The sequence below is a fragment of the Sceloporus occidentalis genome, unplaced genomic scaffold (assembly GCF_023333645.1).
Source record: "Sceloporus occidentalis isolate IW3139 unplaced genomic scaffold, rSceOcc1.0.p SCAF_10, whole genome shotgun sequence".
Classification (NCBI taxonomy): domain Eukaryota; kingdom Metazoa; phylum Chordata; class Lepidosauria; order Squamata; family Phrynosomatidae; genus Sceloporus; species Sceloporus occidentalis.
In genome coordinates, this window is record NW_028316990.1 from 38,538,929 (window position 1) to 38,564,324 (window position 25,396).

The 25,396-nt window shown below is 45.7% G+C and overlaps 1 protein-coding gene across 1 annotated transcript in view; it reads right to left on the reverse strand.

Annotated features, from left to right (window-relative positions):
* The window catches only part of GRIN2A (glutamate ionotropic receptor NMDA type subunit 2A), a 107,089-nt gene that overhangs the window by 15,100 nt on the left and 66,593 nt on the right, over nucleotides 1-25,396 (reverse strand). The window contains exons 5-13 of the mRNA XM_089476707.1: nucleotides 23,905-24,019; nucleotides 21,002-21,207; nucleotides 20,229-20,397; nucleotides 19,907-20,060; nucleotides 15,426-15,551; nucleotides 13,319-13,548; nucleotides 11,391-11,551; nucleotides 4,710-4,897; nucleotides 123-361 (exon numbers count right to left, since the gene is read on the reverse strand). Of these exons, the coding sequence (XP_089332833.1) occupies nucleotides 123-361; nucleotides 4,710-4,897; nucleotides 11,391-11,551; nucleotides 13,319-13,548; nucleotides 15,426-15,551; nucleotides 19,907-20,060; nucleotides 20,229-20,397; nucleotides 21,002-21,207; nucleotides 23,905-24,019 (1,588 nt within the window). The remainder of the gene's footprint in view (nucleotides 1-122; nucleotides 362-4,709; nucleotides 4,898-11,390; nucleotides 11,552-13,318; nucleotides 13,549-15,425; nucleotides 15,552-19,906; nucleotides 20,061-20,228; nucleotides 20,398-21,001; nucleotides 21,208-23,904; nucleotides 24,020-25,396) is intronic.

Genomic DNA, 25,396 nt, shown 5'->3' on the forward strand with positions numbered 1-25,396 from the left:
TGACTGGTTCAAGCGATGGAACTGGCCACATTTGGCCACATGAGAGGCAATGGAACTGGAAATGGAGGCATTAACTGGTGAAACTGGTCTATTTCAGGACAGAACAAGGCAACCCTACTCACCCTACTAATGGAAAAGAGCAAGCCTGGTCTGTCGGAGCAAACACCGGTGAAGCAGAACCTCAGTTTCCAGTAGAACAAATGCTCCCAGACAAAGGTGACCAGGCTGAGGGCCATGGCAGCCGCCAGCATGTAGAAGACCCCGGCCATGTTGTCGATGTCCAGCTGGCTACTCATGACCTCGTTCTTCTCGTTGTGGCAGATGCCCGTCAGCCAAAGCGTCTCCAGCTCCTCCATTTCACCTACGGAGCAAACATGACAGAGAAAGAAGGCGGCAGAAGGCAAGGCGCCGAGGGTTAAAACTGGGGAAACCAAGTTTTGCAAAACAATAATAATCCAAAATACATGCTCCACGGAGCATAGAATCACAGAATCATAGAATCGCAGAGTTGGAAGAGACCACAAGGGCCATGCAGTCCAACCCCCTGCCATGCAGGAAATCACAATCAAAGCATCCCTCATGCGCCTAGGAGCAGAGGGTATAAATTGTCATAGCTTTGAAAGCTTACAGTGGTCCAATGTGAAGTCAAAGGCTTTCACAGCCAGCATCCATAGTTTTCTGTGGGTTTTTTGGGCTATGTGGCCATGTTCTAGAAGAGTTTATCTCTGATGTTTCACCAGTGTCTATGGCTGGCACCTTCAGACACAGTCCCTTGGCCATTTTGCCTTCACTATTCTCTGAAGATGCAGCCACAGATGCTGGCGAAACGTCAGGAATAAACTCTTCTAGAACATGGCCATGTAGCCCCAAAAAACCACAAAAAACTACTTACAGTGGTCCCTTGGTATCCAGTGGGGTTTGGTTCTAGGATCCCCCATGGATATCAAAATCTGTGGTTGCTCAAGTCCCAATATATTCAATGGGATATTATTATTATTATTATTAGACCTTGGCATCTGCTGGGGTTTGGTTCCAGGACCCCCCCCCCCCCTTGGATACCAAAATCCATGGATGCTCAAGTCCCATTAGATCCAATGGCATAGTAAAACTGTGACCTTTGTACAAAAGGTTGGCAAGTGTGATTGTCCAAGATCAACCACTGGGATGCCATGGCTCAATGTGGGATTTGAACCCAGCTCTCCTGAAGTCCTGATCCAACACTGGAATCACTATCCCGCCACATGGCTTCTCCTAGGGTTTTCTTGGCCAGTTCGGCATGAGGCCTTCCCCTGAAGCTGAGAGACTTGCTCTGGGTCACTCAATAAGTTTTCATTGCCAAGCGTGGATTCGAATCCTGGTCTCCCAGAGTCCTAGGCCAGCAACCAAGCCACAATGCCTTTGCTTCCCTTTAGTCATCTTTTTGCTAAGCTAAACACCCTCCTTTTGTGTATCCTTACTTCGTAGGTAACTCCACCACAGTCCCTTGGTCATTTTGCCCTCACTATATTCTATAACCAAGCATTTCTCCACCATTTTGTGTTATGCACACATACATACACACCGCAAAAACTTTGTTGTGGAGGGGAAGATGGAATTGGACTCCTCTGTTAGGAAAAAAATCTTTTGACTCTTTCTGAACAAGAGAAAAACCTGCTGATGTTAGCTGGCTTCACAAATGCAGGCCTGTCCTGCTAATGTGCATTCGAGGGGGAAAATGAGATAATTTGGAATGCTTAGTGAAACGTATGAATAATGTCAAAGTAAAAAGTGCATACAGCAAGCCTGCTAAACTTCCTTTCTTTCTTTTTTCCCTTCCTTCCTTCCTTCCTTTGGCAAACCATGGCTGCATCTGCACTGAAGAAATCATCCCATTTGACACCACTTTAACTGCCATGACTCAGTGTTATCGAATTATGGAAACTGCAGTGTTGTAAGCCATTGCACCTTCTCTGTCAAGAGATCAAATGCCAGGATTGTATTAGCATGGAGCCGTGGCATTTAAAGTGGTGTCAAACTGGATTATTTTTGCAGTGCAGAGGCAGCCTAAAATAAAAAAAGAAGGGGGATTGCATGGGTTTGGTGCAATTTCAGTAAAAGCAGAGGAAACTGCTGCAAAGACCTTGTTTTTCCATTAACAAAGCTGATGCAGTTAGAGGCAGAGAGGTGGCCGTCCAAAGCAAGACGAAGGGGAAATATTTCTTGTTGCTTGGAGGGCTTGGGAAGCCCCCCGAGGAGAGTAAATCCACTTCCAGGGGCACTTTTTTGCCATTGCAAATGTACTATGCTGACACATCCTCCAAAACGCCCAGGTAGCTGCGCTCGGCGAGTGCTGGAGGGCGTCCTGCGGAAGGCAGTCAAGTCTAAAATTAAGAAGAGGAGACGTCCTGAACGAAGGCCATTTTCAAAGGGGGAAATAATAAAAAATCCTGGATGTTTCTTTTTTCCAAAACTGTGCCTTCTGACTTTTGGGAAATTGCATCCGCACTGCAGCAATAATCCATCTTGACACCACTGGCTCGATGCTAGGGAATCCTGACAACTGTAGTTTTGTGTGATGTTTAGCCTACTTGGTCCCACAATCCCCAGAATTCCAGAGCACTGATCCATGACAGCTAAAGTATGCAAGGAAGCCTTGTTAGTGAATGGCAAAGATGGACATATACTGTATTTTCTGGCGTATAAGACTACTTTTTAAACCAGGAAAATCTTCTCAAAAGACAGGGGTCGTCTTATACACCAGGTGTCATCTTATAGGGCAGGCGCTGAAACTTTTGAGCTGGACTGGAGAATCGGCGGTCGCCGCATATGGTGGGGGGAGCTCAAAAACGCCCACGCCCACATCTCCACCATATGCAGCAACTGTCTGAAAGCAGCAAGGGTGGCGCTGTACACTCACAAGGATTCATGGAAAGAAGTGACTTAATGCGGTCCTGTTGACGAGGTCAGGGGGCACCTCACCAGGAAGGCGTAAGTGAAGGGCAGAGCAAGCTGCAGGCTTCCGGAGTGCCCGGGGTATGGAAAAAAGAGCCGTGTTTGTACTACCACTCTGATAGTCTTGGAGACATTGAGGGCTGGGCAGGCAGGGAGAGCTGACCAGTCCAAGCAGGCTTTGAATAGAACATGTTTTCCTGCTAAGTACCTGCATGTCATAAACATTTGAATTAAAATTACCATATTGAAATAAAATCTGAGGTTTTTTACATTTTTATTTGGTGTGCGTTGGAAGAGGGGTAGTCTTATACAGCGAGTATATCCCAAACTCTATATATTAACTGGAAAAGTTGGGGGTCGTCTTATACGCCGGAAAATACAGCAGGCTCTGTCTGGCAAGAGAGATCTAGTGTGATCAGGGGTGTGTGTGAGGGGTACAAATGGCACCAGAGTTCTCTGACAGGTATTGCACAAAACTACAAATCCCAGGATTCCATAGCGTAAAGCCATGGCAGTTAAAGCAGTGTCAAACTGGATTACTTCTGCAGCGCGGATCCATCCATGGAACCTATCTGGTTCCACACCCTGGAGCTCTCTTCAAATTTGAAACCCAAACTCACCATCCTACTGACTGGTCTCCTCTCTGCACACACACATGCACACAAATGCACACGCACATGGTCCAAAGCATCCCAAACTGTCCATTAGTGGTACCTCTGTTGTGCACAGATGAAAACAACGCAACGACCGCACCCGCATTCTTTGCAATAGGCTTTGGAGAGGGGAGCTAAGAACCGCCTGGCGTCAAAAGCATCTTCTCCTTCCAAGGGAGATAGATGGCTGAGTAATAGCTGCCAAGGCTGTTCTCCATCTAATCACTATCTACAGCACGATTCTCCAAGGCGCCGAGTGTCAAAGGCGCTTTCAACGTGATGCTTTTTCACACACACACCCCAAAACAAACCCGACACGTCCTTCTCCGCCTCCTGAAATAAAGCTAAAGAAATCCCTAGGAGCGGAGGGTGAGAGTACACATTCCCTCCAATGGACCTTGCAAACTACACAATTATAGCATCGCGGTGCCACTTGAACTGTATCCAATGCAATTCTGGCATTTGTCATTGTTGAGAATTCTCCATCGGAGAGATCTAGCGCCTCCCCAAACTACAAATCCACAGCTAAAAGCAGAGCAACAGAGAACCAGTATCAGACTATGATTCTAAAGAGCAGGGTTCAAATCCCTGCCCAAGCATAAAAACCCACTGGGCAGCCATGAGCAAACCATACTCTCTCAGACTCAGAAGAAGGCAATGGAAAACCTACTCAAGTATCTGAAGAAACCTGGTCAAGAAAGCCCAGGATAGGGGCAGTGTGGCATAGTGGTTTGAGCGTTGAACTACAACTCTGGAGACTAGGATTCAAATCAAATTCAGACATGGAAACCCCCTGCATGACCATGGGCGAGTCACATACTCTCAGCCCTACAAAACCCATGACAGGTTCACTTTACGGTTGCTGTAAGTCGGAAATGATGTGAAAGCCCTCAGCAACAAGGGTCACCATAAATCAGAGTCCACTGGAAGGCACACAGCAACAAAAACAACCATGAAAAGTTGCAAATGTTATCCCCAGAAAAGGTTCGACATCCTTTCAAGTTCACACTAAAACCCAGGGTGGATTTGCCAATCTTCTCACTCAGATAATGGTCATCATAAACAATGATAATGGTCATAATTGTGCAAAATAACCGGAAGGAAGAGAAAACCCATTGGACTCACCATCTCCAACAAACTGCAGGAGCGCCAAATCGATGGCCCTTTTCCACGGCGATCCCTTTTGCAGGGCGATCCCATAACCGGTGGTGGCAAAGATGTACCCGCTGCCAATGGTCACCAGCTTGCACCCTTCGTCCCGTCCAGCCTTGTAGTTCAGCACCGCTGCGTCGTAGATGAATGCGTCCAGCTTCCTGAAATAAAAGATGGTGTTTTACAATCTACCTGCAAGGCAAAAGGCAATGGATGGAGGCTCCCTCAACCCCCGGATGCCCAGGCTGCTGCCAGACTGCAGAATTAAGGCAATCTGACACCCCTTTAACTATGGGATCCAGGGATGTGTGGTTTGTCATGACACCAGAGCTCTCTGGCAGAGAAGATTAAATATCTCACAAAACTACAAATCCCAGGATTCCACAGCATTGAGCCATAGCAGTTAAAGCAGTGTCAAAAGTCCATTAATTCTGCAATGCAGATGCAACCTGAGAAGAAACCAAGCTCAAACTTTCCTTTGGAACTAAAATGGCTCAGCTAAGGCTGTCGTACTTTGGACACATAATAATAATAATAATAATAATAATAATAATAATAATAATAATTTGTTTTATTTATATACGGCTATTCCAAAGATCATAGCGGTGAACAGCAAGTAAGCTAATTAGCAATTAAGCTAATTTGCCCCCAACAGTCTGGGTACTCATTTTAGCGACCTCGGAAGGATGCAAGCCTGAGTTCAGAAAGGGGGAAGTAGGGAAGTGGGGAAAAAGGAGAAGAACTTAACCAAGGAAGCCATGGATGCTTGCCCTGAGTTTGCAAGACCTGAGTAGAGCAGAAGATGATTCTTGAAGGATGGCCAAAGGCAAAGTCAACTTGACAAGAAATAATGTCAACAGCAACAACATGGTGGGGTTCTAGTGCTTTGGATATATCATGAGATAACAAGACTCATTGCAAAATACGATGAAGGTGATAGGAAAAGAGGTAACTGACTGTTAGGGCAAATAACAGCAACAGCAAACAACAACAACAAACAGCTCTCTGTTATGTCTCTTCTGAGATGAAACATACTCCGCGTACTTTGCACTTATTCCTCAGAGCGCTTGGTCTATTTGCGGCTGGTACTTTGCACGATGGCAGGAATTACCATGGGGCATAATATCCTTTATTTTATTTCCATAACGTATCTCCCGCTCAAGAGGGAACAACTCAGCAAAGTGTCCAAACGGCAGAAATCATTTCGAAAACAAATGGCGAAACAATAAAGAGAACCGTGCGGCGAATGGAGAGGGAGAAAATGATGAAGTGCAGCGCTCTGGCAAAAAAGGAACAGCAGCAGCCAAAAAGGTTGGAGGTAAATTCTCTTTAGCCCTGGAAGAAACGGACAAAGTATACCATACTCTCCAACTGTCCTGGTTTTGCAGGGACACCCCTGGTTTAGTCCTCTGCCCTGCCACTTTTCCAGCTGCTTTTAAAATGCCCTGGTTCCTCCCTCCTCCTTTTCTCAGTTGCTGCAAATTGAGTTAAAACTGCAAAAGTCACCTTCAAGCCATTTCCAACTTACGGCAATCCTAAAATGAAGCTATCATGGGGTCTTCTAGGGCTGAGAGTGTGTCACTTGCCCAAGGTCACCCAACAGGTTTCCATGGCTGAGCCGGAAATCAAACACCGATCTCCAAAGTCAGGATTTGAATCTGGGTCTCTCTGAGCTCTAACCACTGAACCGCATTTGCCCCAACTCCCTGGGTATTGGATTGGGTACGACGGACTCTGTTGACACAAAATGCCTGCAAGGATCACCTCTGAAACAAGAGGATGGTGGGGTATGATTCAATCAGCCTTTCGGAGGCACTCGGCTCTAACAACATCAGCTGCTGGCAAAAATAAATACATGAAATGAAAACACAGATGGGTTTAGAACAGAAGAAGGTGGGAATTAAATCTTTACTGAGCCACCGGAAGGCTATCAAATATGACTTCATAAAGAAGTGGTTTGGAAAATAGACAGCAGAAGTCAACCTTTGAGGTTTCATGTTTCCCCACCATACCTTTCCCCTCTTCCTAGAGAGAATCATAGAGATGGAAGAGACCCCAAAGGGCCATCCAATGCAACTCAATTCTTCCATGCAGGAATACACACAACCGAAGTGACCGATGGTCATCCAGCCTCTGCTTGAAAACCTCCAAAGGAGGAGGCTCCATCACTTTCCAATCGAACAGCTCTTTCTGTCTCTGGATGGCATCTTCCTGCTTGGCAAAAGGGAGTTGGACTGGATTGCCCTCGGGGGTCTCTTCCAGCTAGAGATTGGGGGATAAGAAGAGCACTCTTTTTGCTGCTGCTGTTGAAAGCCTGCAATGGGCTTAGCAAATGCTGGAGGGGGAGAGAAATCCACTGGGTGAAGGAGGGATAGATCTCTGCATTGGCATTTGCAATCTGTCATTGAATCACCGCTCGCTGGTCATCAGGTTTGGAGCAAAACGTTTGCCTTCTGGTGTGTTTCATGTCAAAGGGCCTCTTAGAGGTTCCTCTGGCAAACAGTTTGGAAGCAAAGACTACGGGTTCCCAAAGTCTCCATTTGGCAGATAGGGGCAACAGATATTGACCATAAAAACGTGCCAGAGGACCTACAAACACCTAGAGAAGCATTCTCTCTAGGAATCTCTAGGTCCTCCAGTATGACTCTATGGCCAACTCCTGGCAGAGTTGCGCAGGAGGACCTAGAAATTCCTAGAGAGAACATATTAATCAAGTCATAGAGCTGGAAGAGACCTCAAGAGTCATCTCAGTAGTTCCTTCCCAAGCTTTAATCCTCCAGGTTTTTTGGAACCTCAGCTCCCAGGATTCCTGGACGTGGGGCATGGTGGCTGGGGCTTCTGGGAGTTGAAGTCCAAAATACCTGGCGAACCAAAGTGTGGAAGTCTCTGGATCCAGTCCAACTCACTTCTGCCATGCAACAGAGCAGAGTCTGAAAGGTTGCTTTCCTCCTGAGCATTCAGCCTTCAAAGGCTTGCTGAAGGAAAAGCAGTTCTCTTGTTGCAAGAAGATGATCCAGAACGCCTGACATCCGCAACGGGGCAACAAGGCCTTGCCCCGATCCCAGGGGCAGAATACACCTTGCGAGAAAGCCCTGCCGGCCCTCGGGAGACCAAGTCCTTCCTCCCTTCAAGGTTGCATAAGTCCCTCTGCAAGGCTGTTATCGCCTCTTTTGCCGGAGCCAAGCACAGCCATCCATCACCAGGCAGAGAAAATAAGATTTCACTGACAGAGCTTAACTCTCTTTATAAAAAGACTCTGCTCAGAGAGAAAGTAGAAACAAATCACTCCGACGCTCAAGACAACCCCGGCGTTCATAACACATTTTTGTGCAAAAGGGTTTCTCTCTTTTGTCGTCCTCACTGCTGTTGCTGTTCTTTCAAAGCAAAAGTCAACAAGTTTTGCAAAAGCTGGGGTTGTTGTGTCACTTGAGAGAAGGAGACAGGTATCTCTAGCCAAAGGATGGATCTCACAAAGATACACAAGAACTTGTTTAGCCTAAATGTTGTACTGGGATGCTGGGAGGCTTGGGTTCAAATCCCCACTCAACCATGGAAACCCAGCTTGGGCAAGTCGTACTTTCTCAGCCTCAGAGGAAGGCCATGGCAAACCTCCTCTGGAGAAATCTTACTATTAAAACCCTATTTTTAAGAACCAACATCATGTCGCTGTCTGAGTTTTGGACTAGGAATCCAGGAGATCTGGATTCAAATCCTCACTCAGCCACGGAAAACTAAAGTGGTGTAACATTGGATCATTTCTGCAGTGCGGATGCAGCTCTAGTCCTGGGTTTTTCCAAAGTCTTGCTGCGTTGTTCTTGTTAAATTGCCATCCAGTTGGCTTCACCAATGGATGACAGACCTTCAGGGCCACCCTTGTTTCTAGCAGCCCTGTTAAGACCTTGCAAAGTCAGGGTATCCATGGCTTCCTCGGTGGAGTCTATCCACCTGCAATGTGGTCCTCCTTTTCTCCAATGTCCTCCTTCCACCTTACTAAGCATTCACGTCTTTTCTACGGAGTGATGCCTTCACACAATGTGTCCACAGCACAGTAACCTCAATTCAATCAGTTTGGTTCTGGCTTCAAGCTTGATTTATTCTAGGAACCATTTATTTAACCTTTTAGCAATCTGTGGGATGTGCAGAACTCTCCCCCAGCACCACATTTCAAGCAATGAACATATTGTTATGTGCCTTCAAGTTGTTTCCAACTTATGGCAACCCTAAGGCAAACCTATCAGAGGGTTTTCTTGGCATGAATGGTTCAGAGGAGGTTTGCTATAACCTTCCCCTGAGGCTGAGAGAGTGTGACTTGAGCAAGATCACCAGTGGGTTTCATGGCCGATCTGGAATCGAACCCTGGTCTCCAGTCCAACACTAAAACCACCGGCTCTCCACGAACATATAGCCAGCGTGTTTATATGTATTTATTTCCAGCGCCCGGGATTCAAAGATAATAAAATCAAATGCAGACTTTTCAGACAATGCTTCTAGCAACCCCAACCGGCACAGACATATTTAAGTTATTGCCTCCATAATTCAAAATATATGGCACGCTGCCCGTTTTCTGTAGGTTCATTTCTCTCTTTTTATAGCAGTCATAACAGTGTTTAAGAATACCTGTGAGGAGGTAAAGCACAAAAGTGACTCTCTACCAAAGAGGGTGAATTGTGCACAGAGCTGACGGCTGCGTCTGCATTGCAGAAATTTCGCAGTTCAACACCACTTTATCTTGTCATGGCTCCATCCTATGGATTCCTGGGATTTGTAGGTTTTTTGGTGGCATCATGGCTTGAAGGCACACAACTAACTATTTTGAGGGGTCTTGAAAACATGGCGGTAGCCAATTACTCTTAAAAAGTAACTTCCCAAGCTCTGGAGCCGAAAACCCTCGATTTAAGTCTCATCTCGACTGCAAAGCACAGCCGTTTCCTAAAAACCCTCTCCAGCAAAATATGCAGAAGTTCTGATCAACTTGACAGGGAAACCGTAAACCGGGCTGAATTACAGAAAGATGTCCTATGATTGCCAATTACTATTCGTGTTCCTCGTTTTGCTGAATGGCCCTGTAAGAAACCTTACTTTTTAAACAGCAAAATCCCCCTTTGGAATTAAAAATTTCCAGCAGACAACAAGGCGTCTAATGCGCCGACGTCGTTGCACCAGGGAGAGCCCAAACCTCAAAGAAGCCGAGACATTTCTCATCTCCGCCTGCTCAGCCTCATCTATCAACATTTTTTATATTCCAGCACAGCGAGGCATAAAAGATAACAAAAGAGGATGGGAGGCAATGGAAACATGGAGAATCAAAAGCCACCCACTGCAGCAGCCCAATCCCAAAGTCTCCGGAAAGGCTTCCTAACACTTTCAAATGCCGCCTCTTCCCGCTTGAAAAAGCAAGCTTTGCATCTTCCCTTCTCCCTGGTTTTTTCTTTTTTCAAGCTGGATTTGTCTTCAAGAAAGAAAAGCAAGTGGGACTCAAGATGACAAAACCAGAACATGAAGCATCAGCATTCGGAGCGGCCAGATAGATCTCCTCTTGGAGGAATCCAGCCTTCCTGTTGTTCTTCATTGGGCAAGAAAGGGAGGCTTCCTAACACTGTTAGTACTTGCTTATTACTTGGATCACTTGCATGGAGGACCACCAATGAATCCAAGGTGCTGTAGGCTTGAAAAAAGAACAGCAGAAGTTTTGGAAAGTGCTAGACATCTTTAGTGGACCACTGCAGCATCTGATAAGAGTGAGTCTATTATATTTTTTGGCTTGCCATTCAGTCAAAGCATCGGCTTCCAGGGACCCAAACCCAAACCCCGAGGACTATGTAGCGGCTGGCATATATTGATCACGAAAATACCATACATGACAGGCGATTTGCTGCAGCTGCTGCAGAAGGTATCTGTCAAGGGAAATGATACCGACACCACCTTGAGATGTCCAGGTTTGAGAAATCACTTAGAAAAGAGAACTGGCAGCTGAGCAAAATGCCATCAGCGGTGATAAAGAGCCGGTGGAAGAAGGAGGAGAGGAAGAAGAGGAGGAACGGCAGCTGGCGCAATTGGAAACCACTGGAGACTGCAAGACGCGGAATGGTTGAGAATTGTATTTCAGCCAATTGTATTAATAAGAATTCCACCGGAATCTACACATTTCTTCCTATTGAGAAGATTCAAGACAGAAGAGAGAGAGAGAGAGAAAGAGAGAGAGAGACACAAGCCCTGGTTCTGATTGGTTATCCCCAATTTGAGCAGATCCATCAGATCAATCAAATCAAATCAATAATGAGGGCCAGTGTGGTCTAGTGATTTAAACATTGTACTAGGATATTGGGAGACCAGAGTTCAAATCCTGGCTTGGCCTATTTCATCTTCTCCAGAACTGTAAACACACAACTCATCTCATCATTGTGGTCCCCAAATAATGGTTGTCCTCCATTTTCTCTTGGTTAGAAGGTTCTGGGCATTCAGTATGGATGAGAAAGTGGGAGTAGGGACTCAATGATTTAGAGTAGTAGTTCCCAACCTTTGGTCCTCCAGGTGTTTTGGACTTCAGCTCCCATATTTGCTAACAGTTACGCAAGCTGGCTGGGGCTTCTGGGATCTGGAATCCAAAACAGATGGGAACCCCTGGGTTAGAGTAGAGTTCCAACCAGCACTTACCCAGTTTTCAAGCTGACCAAGGCATCCTCCACTCCCTTCTGGTTGTACTTCACCATGTAGGCGTGCATCTCCTTGTAGTTATTCCTGATGTTCCTCTCAGTGCTCCCATTGGGGACAGTCCCAAACCGAAATGGAGGCGAATAGGCATATGGCTGTTGAAACTGGAAAACAGGAAGAAGAGAGAGGAAAGAAGTAAGTGGCAAGGAAGCAGTCTTGCAGTCTTCAAAGGTTTGAATTCTGGGAAAGACTAAAGGTTTTGTCCATCACATTATGGACTTGGACATTTAAATGGATCTGCTGAATACCAGGCAAAGTTTTTTGTTCATTTAAACCTGTGGTTGGGCAACTCTGATGATCTGCAACTTCCAGAATCACTCACCACTGGCCAAGACTGATGGGAGTTGTTATCCACCAACTTCTCACCTCTGGCTTTTCCAGCTAGGACCAATGGGAGTTGCAATCCACCAGCTTCTGGAGAGCCATTAGTTGACCAACCCTGACCTAGACATTCAGATGGCATGGGGATGCCACTGAGCATAATCTGACTTTGTGCAGAAGAGTACCACTGATCTCCCTAAGTGGTTCCAACCTGTGGTCTTCCAGATGTTTTGGACTTCAGCTCCAATAACTCTTGACCATTGGCCAAGTTGGCTGGGGCTTCTGGGAGCTGAAGTCCAAAACGAATGGATGACCAAAGTTTGGAAACCACTTATCTAACTCAAGAATGCCTTCAACAGAAGCAATTGTTGTGTAGACCATGGAAAGCATCAGCATCCCCTCAATCACATTTTAAGGTTAACAGCGAGTCTGAATCCTTCACTGCAGAAGAGCCAAGGCAATATTGTGAAATTTATCTGCCAATTTGTTTGTCACATCATTCAATTAATTTGTTTTAGAAAACTACTAAAAATGGTCAGCGGTGGATAAAAGTGACAGAGAACTTTCATCATCACCTCCGTTGTAATTTAAGCGGCATTCAACAATTAAAATGCTGGGTTTAAGAATAGTTGGGTGAGGAATTGAGCAAATTAGCTGGGATTAATGTTTCATGAATTAATTCCAGGCTCTACTCTTTTGAACTTCAGGGAGAGATGGAAGGTTTTTGTTTTAAAATTCAACAGTTTAAATTGAGGCAATGGAAAGTGGAAGATGGGACCTTCTGAAGCCAGTGGTGGTTATCAGTGTCCATGATGATGATTTAACTGAGACAATGAAGGTGAATGGCTTCAAAGTCAGCTGAACATTGAATCCAATCTGGATATGGCCACATTTTAAAAAACAACTATCCATGGTGCTAGACCTATTCGAGTGATAAGGTTCAGCACCATGGAGATTCAGTATCTTGGAAAGCTCCATCAAAGCAGAAGTGGACAACAGCATGAAGTACAAGGATCAATGTTCCCATACAAACCCTCCATGGTGCCCCTCCATGGGCCACACATACACACACAACACCTCCATTTCCTTCTGTAGCCCTTCTCAAAATGGAATCCAGGTGTGATGACACTATTTTTATTGGGGGGCTTTGGGGCACTGGTGGCAGCTTCAGGGGCTGTGGAAGTGAGATCCAGGGACCACATAATGGCCCATGGACCACATCGTGACCACCACTGCTTTAAAGCTATCAGCACTTTGAATAGTTCTTTTAAAGCAGTGGTTCCCAAACTTCAATCCTCCAAGTGTTCCCAGAATTCCTGACTGTTGGCCAAGCTGGCTGAGACCTCTGGGAGCTGAAGTCTGAAACACTTGGAGCACTCCAATTTCGGAACCACTGCTTGAAGTTTGTAGCACAACCCAAAGTGGATCCAGCACCTGACCGTGATGGACGACACCAACTGCAATGTTTTGCAGCTATAGGCCCTTCCCATCCCTGGTCATAAACCACTGCGCAATAAATAAGATGAAGGAGCGGAGAACAGAGGACTCACCTTCTTATCGCTCAGTCCTGTCACTTGGTCCACAAATTCCTCTTGGATCATGAAGGCCGCCAGGTTGGCTGTGTAGCTGGCCAGGAAGATGACAGCAAAAAAAGCCCAGACGGAGACCATGATTTTGCTGGTTGTCCCTTTGGGGTTTTGAACCGGCACGGAATTGTTGAAGACCAAACCCCACAGCAGCCACACGGCTTTCCCGATAGTGAAAGATGGCCCATGGGGATCTGTGGGCAGAAAGAAGACCATTTCATAACCGTCCTTTGAAAATGACCATGCAGTTCCATCAGGGCAATAGCTGCTGGTCTGTTTCCAAGCACAATTCAAAATGCAGGTTATGTATATAAATATGTATATGGATCAGGACCCTGTCTTCTCCCATGAGCCTGCCCATGTGTTGAGATCTTCTGCAGAGGCCTTTCTCTTATAGAAACCACACTTATAGGGACATCTAATGAGAACATGGGAGACAATGCAGTAATGTCTTCTTCTCTGGAGGTTCTTAAACAGAGTCTGGATGGCCATCTCTTAGGAGTGATGCATTCCTACATGGCAGATTGGGGTTGGAATAGATGACTCTAGGGGTCTCTTCCAGCTCTATGCTTCTGTAAAAATAACCTGAGCACCATCCATCAACCCCCAAAGTAACAAACAAATTCATTTAGACTCTCAGTCCAAATCTTCCTCTCCTGCCTTCAGTGCTGAGCTCATCTCCCAAACCGACGGGTTTGGAGAGAAAAAAGACTCTGCCCTTTGTGGACTCGGCATGTTCCTGCAAAAGAGAGCATGCGATAGATAAATGCAGTTGCGCTGGCTTTTGCCCTGAGAAGTGGGGAGAAAAATCCTAAGGCGCTCAGAAATGAAAAAGCGAAGCTGTGATAAATGATTATCAATGTTTTCTGAGCCCTTGAGATAAAGGCAGTAGATCAGCAATTACAAACAAAAGGAGAAGAACAGCATCTCCAGACCCTTCGCAGGAGAAAACAGAGGCACCGATCTCATGTTTTTGCAAGAATACAAACCCAGACAAGTTCTTATATTTTCGGCAGACCTAGCAGACAAGGAGTAGAAGGGGAAGTTGAATAGATACAAGCATCCAGCCACTGAGCAACAGGGCTGCAGAAGTGTTTTATCTCCAAACACTTTTTAGCCTCTACCTTCCAGTGGCAACAAAAGTAAGGGATTGCCATTGGAAACTGTGGCCTAGAGTGCATGGTGCCAGCTTCAAGGGTGTGTGTCTTAGACACAGTGTGTTTTAGTGGTTTGAGTGCTGGACTAGGACTCTGTGAGACCAGGGTTCAAGTCCCCTTCAGCCCTAGAAACACGCTCGGTGACCATAGTTAAGTCTTTCATTCTTGGAGGAAGGCAAAGGCAAATCCCTTTTGAATAAATCTGGCCAAGAAACCCCTAAGAGAAGGCTGCCAAAAGACAGCATGGTGTAATGATTTGAGTGTTGAACTAAGGCTCTGGAAGAACTGGATTCAAATTCTCACTCAGTCAGGGAAAACCTATGAGGCAATCTCTTGCACAGCCAAAGGAGTCTTACTGTCAGGACTTTCTTCCTAATCACAGAATCTTAGAGTTGGAAGGGACCCCAAGGGCCATCTAATCCAACCTCTTGCCATGCAGGAATACCCAGCTGAAGCACTCTTGTAAGATGTAAGATGGCCATCCATTCTTTAAAGACCTCCAAAGAAGGAGAGTTCACCAGCCACCAAGACAGTTTATTCCACTCTTGGACAGCTCTTACAGTCAGGAAGGTCTTAATTTCTAGGTTGAATCTCTTTTCCTGAAATTTATCCAATTCCCAATTCCTAGATTTGATTTGATTTTTCTGGATAGCATCTGCTGGTCCAAAACTCCAGTCGGTTCAAACTAGTGAACTGTGGAGCCAAAAGGACAATTAAATAGGAGAACTTCAGTTGAGTCATTGGAGGCTGTGCATCCATTCATCTCTTTTGCCATCCTCTGCCGTGAATTCCTTCCAATGAAGAAAGGGACAAGAGCAAAGGGAAGGCAAGGAGAGGCCAGAAGGAGAACAAAGCCTCTTCTATTTCCTTTCCTTTTATTTTGTTCCAAGCTGTCTTCACCCCAAAACGCATACCTTTCCCTTGGGCCAGATTCCGGTTATAGCCCACAGGGCTGAAGTATTCGAAGACAAAGACCGCGATGGCTGAGACGATCAGCAGCATCACAAACATCATCACCCAAACAGAAGCGCTGAACGGCTCTGCGGAAAAGAGGAGGGAGAAAGAGAGAAAGGAGGGGAAGAGAGAGAGAGAGAGAGAGAGAGGATGAACACCAGCTTGCTGCAGAAAAAAACCACCACAAAATGTGTGTCCCCCTTCCATCTCCTTCCTTGGGATGGCTGCTTGCCAGTATTGAGCTCTCCTTTCTCTTTCTCTTTTCTCTCCCTCTTTTTGAACAACCAAAATAGCAGCAGGTAATCTGACAACACAACCAGGAGTAGATGCCCCTTCCTATTCCACACATAGACACACACACACACATATCTCTCTTTCTTGCTCTGCCTCTTACTCAGAGGACTGCAATGCAGGTTGACAATGGAGAGACCCCAGAGCAAAAAGCGTGGCCAGCGAAGGAGGAAAGAAGGCTGTGCTGCTGTGACCTCGAACTTGGGCCCACCAGCCGCCAGGAGGCATGTGTGTATGAGAGAGAGACAGGAGAAGGAAAGGCTGTGTGTGCGAGAGACAGAGAGAATAAGCAGAGACCAGTGTGTGTACCTTTGTGTAAGAGAGACAAATTGAGAGAGAAAGAGGAGGAAAAGCGATGTGTGCATTGTGTGTGAGAGAGTGAGCAAGAGAATCTGGCCAAGAAAACTCCATGAAAGGTTTACCGTAGGGTTGTCATAAGTGTGTGTGTGTGTGTGTGTGTGTGTATGAGAAAGAGCATGAATAGATCTGAGTGTGTGTGTATTGGTATATGTGTAAGAGAGATGGAGAGAGAACAGAAACAGATCTGTGTACATGAGAGAAAGGGATCTGTTCTGGGGGTGTGTAAGAGAGTGAGCAAGAGAGACTGAATGAAAACAGGCCTCTCTCTCTCTCTCTCTCTCTCTCTCTCTCTCTCTCTCTCTGTGTGTGTGTGTGTGTGTGTGTGTCTGTGTGCCTTAGGAAGTTGTGTGAGTCGGTGTGTGTATGTATAAGAGACTGAGCAAGAGAGAGTGACTGAAAATAGGTCTCTGTGTGTGTTGGTGTGTATAAGAGATTGAGCAAAAGAGAGTGAATGAAAACAGATCTGTGTGTGTCTATGTTGTGATGTGTACATTTGGATGTATGTGAGAGAATGAATTAAAATAGATCTGTGTGTGTGTGTGTGTGTGTGTGTGTGTGTGTGTGTAAGAGAGGGAGTGCAAATGGGTTGGCTTAACAAGACTGAAACCAAGCGAGAGGGAAAGCGATCAAGGCCCTGTGATCTCGCCTTGAACGGCGTTTCTCTCCTGGGGATCCAGGGCCACACAATTAGGACACATCCACAGCAGGCTTCTCTTCTGGATTTCATTTGGGGGCAGGCAAGGTCCAGAAGCAAAGTCTTAGATACCATCAAGGTTAAACGGCAACAAGACGACAGCCAAAAGCCCTGTTGGGGTCTTGGATGCGTGTGAATTTCCTCTATGGCTAGTGTGACCTACGGAAGCGGTGGGGCATTTTTGTCCAGTGCAGAATGTCCGCCTCCATTTCAAGGCTGCAGTAGTTTGTGCAGAGAGTTGTAAACAGCATCAGTGTGCACATCGATATTGGTGCGTATTTGGTTGTGCATTGAGGTGTGTGCCCAGTTGCACTTCAGGGCGACGTCCAAGTTGAGCAATGTTGCCTTTCAACGCAAGAGCCGCACGCAGCACAACCAACACACGACTGATCATATACAGAGCTTTTAGATCTATGCAGGGTAGGATATCAGTGGAGAGAATATAACACAACATGCAGCGTACATTAAGAAGAGGGATTGGGATTCTGTTCTAATTTGTTTTTCATAAATGCATCAAACAGTTGAGGACGACAGGCGATGTGGAGAATCCACCCTGTGGCCCTCTACGGTCCGGAACCTATATGGAAGCCATCCCCATGGAGCTCTTTCCACATGGAAAGGATCTCATAAAAGCTCTCCATAGCACTGAACCTATATCTAGAAGACCTCATAGGTACTCTCCATGGTCCTGATCCTATAGGGAAGAAATCCCCAAGTAACCTTCCATGATCCTGAACCTACATGGAGGAGACCCAGAAGAAGCTCCCCACGGTCCTGAACCTACATGAATCTACCATAAAGGATGTTGCAAAAAACCCTAAACCTCTCTTTCCCCATATGACTAAGGTAGCCATTCTTCCCCTTTTCAGAATTTGCACCTGGATGAAAACCTTCTGCCGCCTCCAAAACCTTTCAAAGGTCAGCGTTGGCCACATGACCTTTCCTTTATCTGTCTTTTACTTGGAGACAGCAAACAACACAGAGCAAAGAAAATCTACTTCTGTTTTTCCAGAGCTCTCTTTGGCTGCCAAAAGCCTGGCGATGAAGGAACATCTAGCGCTCTTTGCTAGTGTGACCTAGTTTCCAGAATCAATGGAGGAGAGGAAGCGAGAGAAGGAAGAAGATGAAGACGAAGAAGAAGGGGGAAGGCAGTTGTAAAAAGAAGAGATTATCTAGTTGCATCAGGATTGTTGCAAAAGAGAAAGCCGAGATGAGGGTCACGAAAATGAGGATGTCAAGCATGACGGTGCATGCTTCCCAATGGCTACCTCATCCATAAATGGGACCTCACCAGAAAGAAAAAGGCAGAGAGTGGCAAAGTTGGAGGTGTTTTTGGAGTATGGCTTTCCACAACCCTCCAGCCATCCTGTCTATTGTTTGGCTCATGAGTCTGGGAGTTGTAGTCCCAAAGGTAGCCTTTTCCAAGCTCTAGTTGGATCGCATGCAGGACAGGGCCTTCTCAAAGGTAGCACCCGGGTGAATTAAAGGTGGATGAAGGTGGCTCTTCACTCTCTGCCTTTAGGCATCAAGTAAAAGAGATCTGTAGGGCACTGCAAAAATATCTTATCTGTTTTTTGATTGTCATCACCATTGTCTGTTGCAAGGGTCTCCATTTTATTGTCACCTACTTTGGCTCCAGGGAGAGCCAGCATGGCATAGTGGTTTGAGCACTGGACTAAGACTCTGGAGACCAGGGTTTGAATGGCTCAGCCATGGAAATCCATTGGGTGATCTTGTGCAAGTCACACTCTCTCAGCTCAGAGGATGGCAATGGTAGACTCCCTCTGAACAAACATTACCAAGAAAACCCCATGACAGGTTCACTGTTTTAGGATCACCATAAGTTGGAAATGACTTGAAGGCACACAACAACAACAACAACAACTTGGCCTCCCTCTTTCTGGAGACACAAAAGACTATCTAATCTATTTTTTTATTATCATCACCGTTGTCTATTGTGGAGGTCTCCATTTTACTGTTACCTATTTTGGCTCTCTCTGGAGACACAAAAGTATGGTTGTGGTTGTGGTTGCATTGAGCACACTGTGTTTTGCAGTTGCTCACTGGAAAGCAAATGCAGGATTCGTTTCTCAGTCCAACTACTGAGACACAGATTGCTGTAGAAATCCTTTTGTAGGTAGGAAAATGGGTCAGTCAGAGGAAATACAGACTTCTTTTAACATCCAGTTTCATCCCTCGGCTCTTAGATCCTCGACTTTGGAGGGCTTCGCAGTGCATTTCCATGCTGTCTCCTGCAACAGCCCAGCATTCAAAGAATGGTTTGGGAGCACTGCAGATCTCCCAGAGGAAAGGAGCCTAGCTGGTTTCTACCAGTTTCCCTCCTGAATATTGGTCCTTGACATCAGCACAGATAAAGCTTCCTATCCAACTTTTAAAAGTGCAATTTAAAAAAAAACTTGACAGAAGTGTGTCATGGAATGGCTAGTTACACTGTGCAATGTTTTTAAATGGGGAAAAAACCACAGTGAAATCTGTCACAGTCTATGGAAGAAATGATAATAATGTCAAATCAGTCTATAGAGACAGGAGAAGTAGCTCACATTTTAAAATCAGTTACTTTGCCAACTCATTGCCTTTTTTGCAGTAGTTTTCTGGGACTTAGGTCGCATCTACACTGTAGAGATAAAGCTGTTTGACACCATTTTAAGTGCTGTAGCTCCATCCTATGGGATCCTGGGATCTGGAGTTATGCAAGGTCTTTTAGACGTCTCTGCTAATGAGTGTTGGTGCCTTGCAAAACTAAATCCCAGGATTGTTTAGGATGGAGCCATGGCAATTCAAAGTGGTACCAAACTGCATTATTTCTATAGTGCAGATACACCCAAAGTCATTGTTTTGCTGGTAACAACCATGGTTGTCATTCTCAGACTGATGCATTGGAGCATCAGTCTGACCAATGGGAAGCGAAGGAGGAATGACTGGCATGTGGGTAGGTGCCTTGTTGCACAACTGGGAAGGATTAATTTGCAATGCCTTTTCACCTTTTTCTCAGCATTTCCAAGGAATGGAAGAAAAGATAACCAAGGAGGAGGACCAATGGTGCAGCGGAGGGTGGAAGAAGGAAGGGATGGTTACCTAAAAAAGCAGATGGCGAAACGGTGCCGTTGCTCCGCGAGACCATGACGCTGATCCCTGTTTCCACAAAGGGCACCGAGAAATCCACCACCTCCGAGCGTTCGCCGTTGATGGTAAGGGAGCCCACGGCCATGACGGCTTGCTTTTTGACCACCTGAGGGTGAAATAAAGAAAGAAAACCCAAATACAGGGAGTGGGGGGGGGAGGGACAAAACCAGAGAAGGGTCAGAAGTCTTACGGAGGTCCGTCAAGCGCTGGGGGAATTCAAATGGAGCGTGGGGCCAAGTTTGGACTTAGAGCTCTTTTACCTAACAGAACTTACTTCCCCAATCATTCCGTTCCATTCGTTGTTGATCTTCTTCCCATGCTTCCCGTTGGTCACCAGGTAAAGATCGTAGGTGAACTTGATGGCCTTGGAGAGCTTCTTCAGGATGTCGATGCAGAAACCCTTGCAACATTTTTTCACGTTCTTTCCTTCCTTGGTGATGTTGCTGAGGACACAAACAAAGGGAACCTATGGTGAGACCACTGGGGTTTGGAAAAGATATGCATGCGTGAGGATCAGAGGTCTTTAGACATGGAGCTAAATGGTTGAACCTCCATGACCAGTGACCATCTGCCTCTGAATACTTAAGGTCAGGTGCACGGCAACCATAGAGGATTGTGGCCATTGTGTCTCCCAGGGGCATCATGTGGGGAAAATGGGGATGGAAAGAATTATATAGACCACAGATTCAAATTGCAAGAAAAAAAATTCTATAAAGGTTAGGAAGAATGTATTGACAGTGGAGTGGACTGCCTTAGAAGTTGGTGGACTCTCCATTTCTGGAGGTCTTTAAACAGAGGTTGGATGGGCATCCTTCAGGAGTACTGTAATTGTGGATCCCTGCATGGCAGGGATTGAGCTAGATGGCCCTTGGGGTCTCTTCCAACTCTATGATTCTATCATATCTAAAGACGGCTGCATCACATCACTTCTAATCTACTCCAGGCTACACGTATCCAACTCCTTTCTTTGCTTTTCAACACAACTTGGTGGGAATTTGGGCTTCAATTGTGGAGGCAGGTTGGATGGAAAACGAAACATGGACCTACTTGATGACGATAAATTTGCGGCACGGTACAGTGTTCTTCACGCAGGTCTCTGTCAAGATGTCCATGTCCTCCACAATGACGAAGGGGGCTTCCTCCAAGGTGACGATGCTCAGGTGGTTGTTGTCGGGGTCGCTGTCGTTGAACGAATTGAACCTGGGCCAGACGGAATACTTATGGCTCAGGGTCTTGTTCTCCCATTTCCCCGCCTGAAACACCAAAAAGAGAAGATAGGTGAGATGCCTTCAGCTCAAGGTCTGTGGTTCTTCAAAAGAGAGACCCTACCCTGGGTTACCAGAGGTGGAGAAAGTTAGTTTCAAGGACTGCAGCACCCAGAATCCCCTAAACAGTAGGACCAATGGGATTCTGGGTGCTGCAACAGAAAAACCTTCCCAGGCTCTGAGTCCAGACAATGTCAAGCTTCATTATTTCTGCAGTGGAGATGCAGCCAAAGCGATGCCAACGTGCATTATTTTTGTAGTGCAGATGCAGCCTGAGCTGATCCCCTGCTTTGAGGGACCGACTGAAGGGCCATCAGGGTTGATGCCAGAAGAAAAGGAAAGAAAGAACAAGTCACGATTAAGGCCGGTTCTCGTTGACAGTCCATCTTGATGGAGAAAAGCGATAAAAGGCATCAAGCTCACTGGGGAAGGGAACACAATGCAAGACTGCTAATCAGTCCCCTGGAATGAATATCCTCCTTTATTGCGCACTAAAAGTTATTCATAGGTCCTTCCACTTCAGGAGCGGAGGCGTCCGTCTCCATAGAAGCCTCTTTTTCAAAAAAAGTCTTGGCCGGGAAAAGATGATGGACTATTTTACAGCAGGGTTTCATTTTATTTTCCCTTTATTAAAAAGAAGAGTTATTTAAAAGTGGAAGGAACAATTACAAGCAGGGGAGGCATTTCGGGGAGAACAGTGCCACATTGTTAACCAGGTTAATATGCAAAGACAACAGTTTTTGTTGGTGATGCGCCTTCAAGTCATTTCCAACTTAAAGGCAACTCTATTATAGGGGAGTTTCTTGGCCACGTTTCTGCAGAGGAGGTTTGCCATTGCCATCCTCTGAGGATGAGAGAGTGTGACTTGCCCAAGGATCACCCAGTGGGGTTCCATGGCCGAGCCAGGACTCGAACCCTGGTCTCCAAAGTCCTAATCCAACACCAAAACCACGTTGTTCACATTACTATTGCCATTATATTACAGGTTGAGTTTCCAAAATGGGACCACAGGTGTTTTGGATTTCAGATTGATTTACATATGCATACTGAGTTTACCTTGGAGATGGGACCCAAGATTGAACACGAAATCCATTTCTGTTTCCTGTACACCTAATACACATATCCCAGAGGTAATTCTAGGCAACGCTTTTAATAATTTTGTGCACGAAACAAAACTTTCCAACCATCAGAGCAAGCAAAGGTGTCACCCAGGTGGACAATTTTGCATTTCGGAACATTTTGCAATTCTGGATAAGGGAGTCTCAACCCGGGATGCCAAAATAAGAACAATCATAATATAAGGATCATGATAATATCAGTAATAGTAATAGTAATTGTAATACTAGCATCGTTCTTTTACTCCTTACGCATGACTCATTTGTCAATGGGCCTCTTAAACAAAGTCCTGCCCTTGGCTATTTTGATTTCTTGTGCCTTTGCAAGATCCTTAAATATAATCGCTCTCATGCACCAAGAACCACGATTAAAGTGAATTAATGTCCCTTGAATTTAATTGCTGCCTATATAGGGAAGGGGGAAAACAATCTTGCCATCCTCTCCAAGTTAAAATGGCCCTTGAGCTCCGCCATAAAAGTGTTTGGCGACAGCGTGACTCAGCCAATGGAGCCTCCGATTAATAAAGAGGCCAGGCTTTTTTCTTTACAGATGACACAGCTGCCCTGCATGATGTATAGAGTAACAGGTCAATGCTATTACTATTATTATTATTATTATTATTGATATTATGATCCTTCTATTATTCTTGTTCTTATCTGGCCATGCAGGTTGAGTCTCCCTGATCCAGAATTGCAAAACAAACCAAAATGCAAAACTGTCCACATGGGCGACCCCTCTGCTTTCCGATGGTTCGACGCACGCAAAGTTTTGCTTCATGCACAAAATTATTTTCAAAATATTGCATAAAGTCACCTTCTGGCTATGTGTATAAAGTATATAGGAAACATAAATGAATGTCAAGTTTAGTCTTGGGTCCCAGCTCCAAGATACCTCATCCCAAGGGAAGTAACTGGGAGCTAAATCGAGTTAAAACCTGAGCCGTTCGCATTCTTGCATGGCAGAATGGGGTTGGACTGGATGGCCCTTGGGGTCCCTTCCACCTCTAAGATTCTGTAGTTATATGATTCATCATCTCATTAAGCGTTGCTAAAGGTTTGAAAGGGATGGAGGCATCCACAAGCAAAGTAAGTGCATTTCCCTTGGAGATACGGATGCCTCCCCAACAGAGATACAATCACCTGTCCATTTGGATTATGTCAAGGAAGAAAAAAGACAGGCCGCTCAGGTCAGGGTTATCCGAAGGACTGCAGTCTCCTATATCCACACAACGGATGCAGTGCTTCTCTAACTTTCTTCTCAGAGGAAGCAAAGGGTAACTTAAGCCCTTTTCTTCCCACTGTGAGAAAGCCCTTGAAAAGTCCCCAGCATGAGAAGGCCATTCGGGGCTTGCAATTTATTCTGTATGGTGTGGTTTTTATCCTGTAATTTGAAGTTTTACATTTTAAACATATTTGTTTCTAGTTACAGTTTGAGTCTCCCTTATGCAGAATTCCCAAATCCAAAAATATTCTAAAATCCAAAACTTTTTTCATGGGTGGCTGAGAGAGTGTCCCCTCTCCAGCACTGGACAAGAGCGGACCTATTCCTGTGGACATTCCCGTCTCTTACCTTCTCCCACATCCGGGTTTGGTTGAGCACAATGACCACCAGCCTGGGATGGGCTTGGTACCCGTCTTCGGTGAACGATAAATCTCTCCCTTTCCAGGTCACATTCATCATAAACCTAGAAAGAAAGGGAAATGTTCAAAGGGAAATTAATGAGCTGCCCAACGCTTAATGAACAAGCTAATTCCGTCATTGCATTAACTCCAATGAAACACACGGGCCATAAATCCTCCGTTTGATATGGAGGGAAAGAGAGAGAAGAAGAAGGGCAGGGGGAAATGCAAAATCCTTTTTCTGGCTGAAATCAAATCCGCCACGTCCGCACTGGGGAAATAGGCAGCTATTAAGATCGGCAACGCTTCATTTCTGTACAAATGCATGCCATTCCTGGCCAAAGCCCTGTGAGCTTTGGGGACGGGAAAGGCATCCTTTGAAGAGGCAGCCAAAACTATTGTGTGAGGCAGGCTCAATTTTGGGAATATTGCAATTTATTCCCCCTCTTGGAATAATCATTGAGACAATAAAAGGAGATCAAGTCACAGCAAACATCCATCTCTCTCGTCCTTTAAGGGTGCAGAACTTGCCAAGCCACTGAATGTGAGAAGTGGTTGTTGTTGTTGTTGTTGTTGTTGTGTGCTTTCAAGTCATTTCCCAACTTATGGCAACCCTCAAGCTAAATCTATCATTGGAGTTTGCCATTTTCATCCTCTGAGGCTGAGTGTATGACTTGCCCAGGGTCATCCAGTGGGTTTCCATGGCCAAACTGAGATTCGAACCTTGGTCTTCAAAGTTGTAGTCCAGACTCAAACCACATGTCAAAAGAATTTCACCCAAAAAGAGAGGGAAAGAGTCCAAATTCTTCCCCATTTGAAACTACAGCGGGCTCAGTTTTTTAACCTGAAAGAACACCTCTCTAGGAATCTGCAGGTCCTCCAGTGCAACCTCTATGGTCAACATCTGCCAGAGGTTGACCATAGAATCATGCTGGAGGAGGTCAAGACATGATAAGTCATACTGAGGTGGACCAAGCTTGTTTTCTGCTGCTCCAGAGACTAAAACACAAAGCAATAGATGCAAACTCCAGGAAAAGAGATTCCACCTCAACATTAGGAAGAACATCATTATAAACAATGGAAGATGCTCCTTGGGAGTGTGGTGGATTTGCCTTTGGAGGTTTATAAGGAATGGTTGGATGGCCATCTGTCCCAGGGAGGGCTTTGGTTGTGTATTCCTGCATTGCAGAAGGGGGATGGACTGGATGACTCTTGGGGTCCCTTCGAACTCTAGGGTTCTGTCATCATCAGCATCATGGGCAGCTTCTTTGGCCTCTGAATTAAAACCCAGAGCAGATTCACTGCCCAATGCTATGGCCACTACTGTCTATCCATCCGTCTATCAGTTGTTTGCAAAAGACACACACGACTTTCCAAAGATGTGTTCTGAGCAACTTGTGCTGCAGTGGGAAGGCAAGAGCATTCAAACAGCCCTTTGGGCT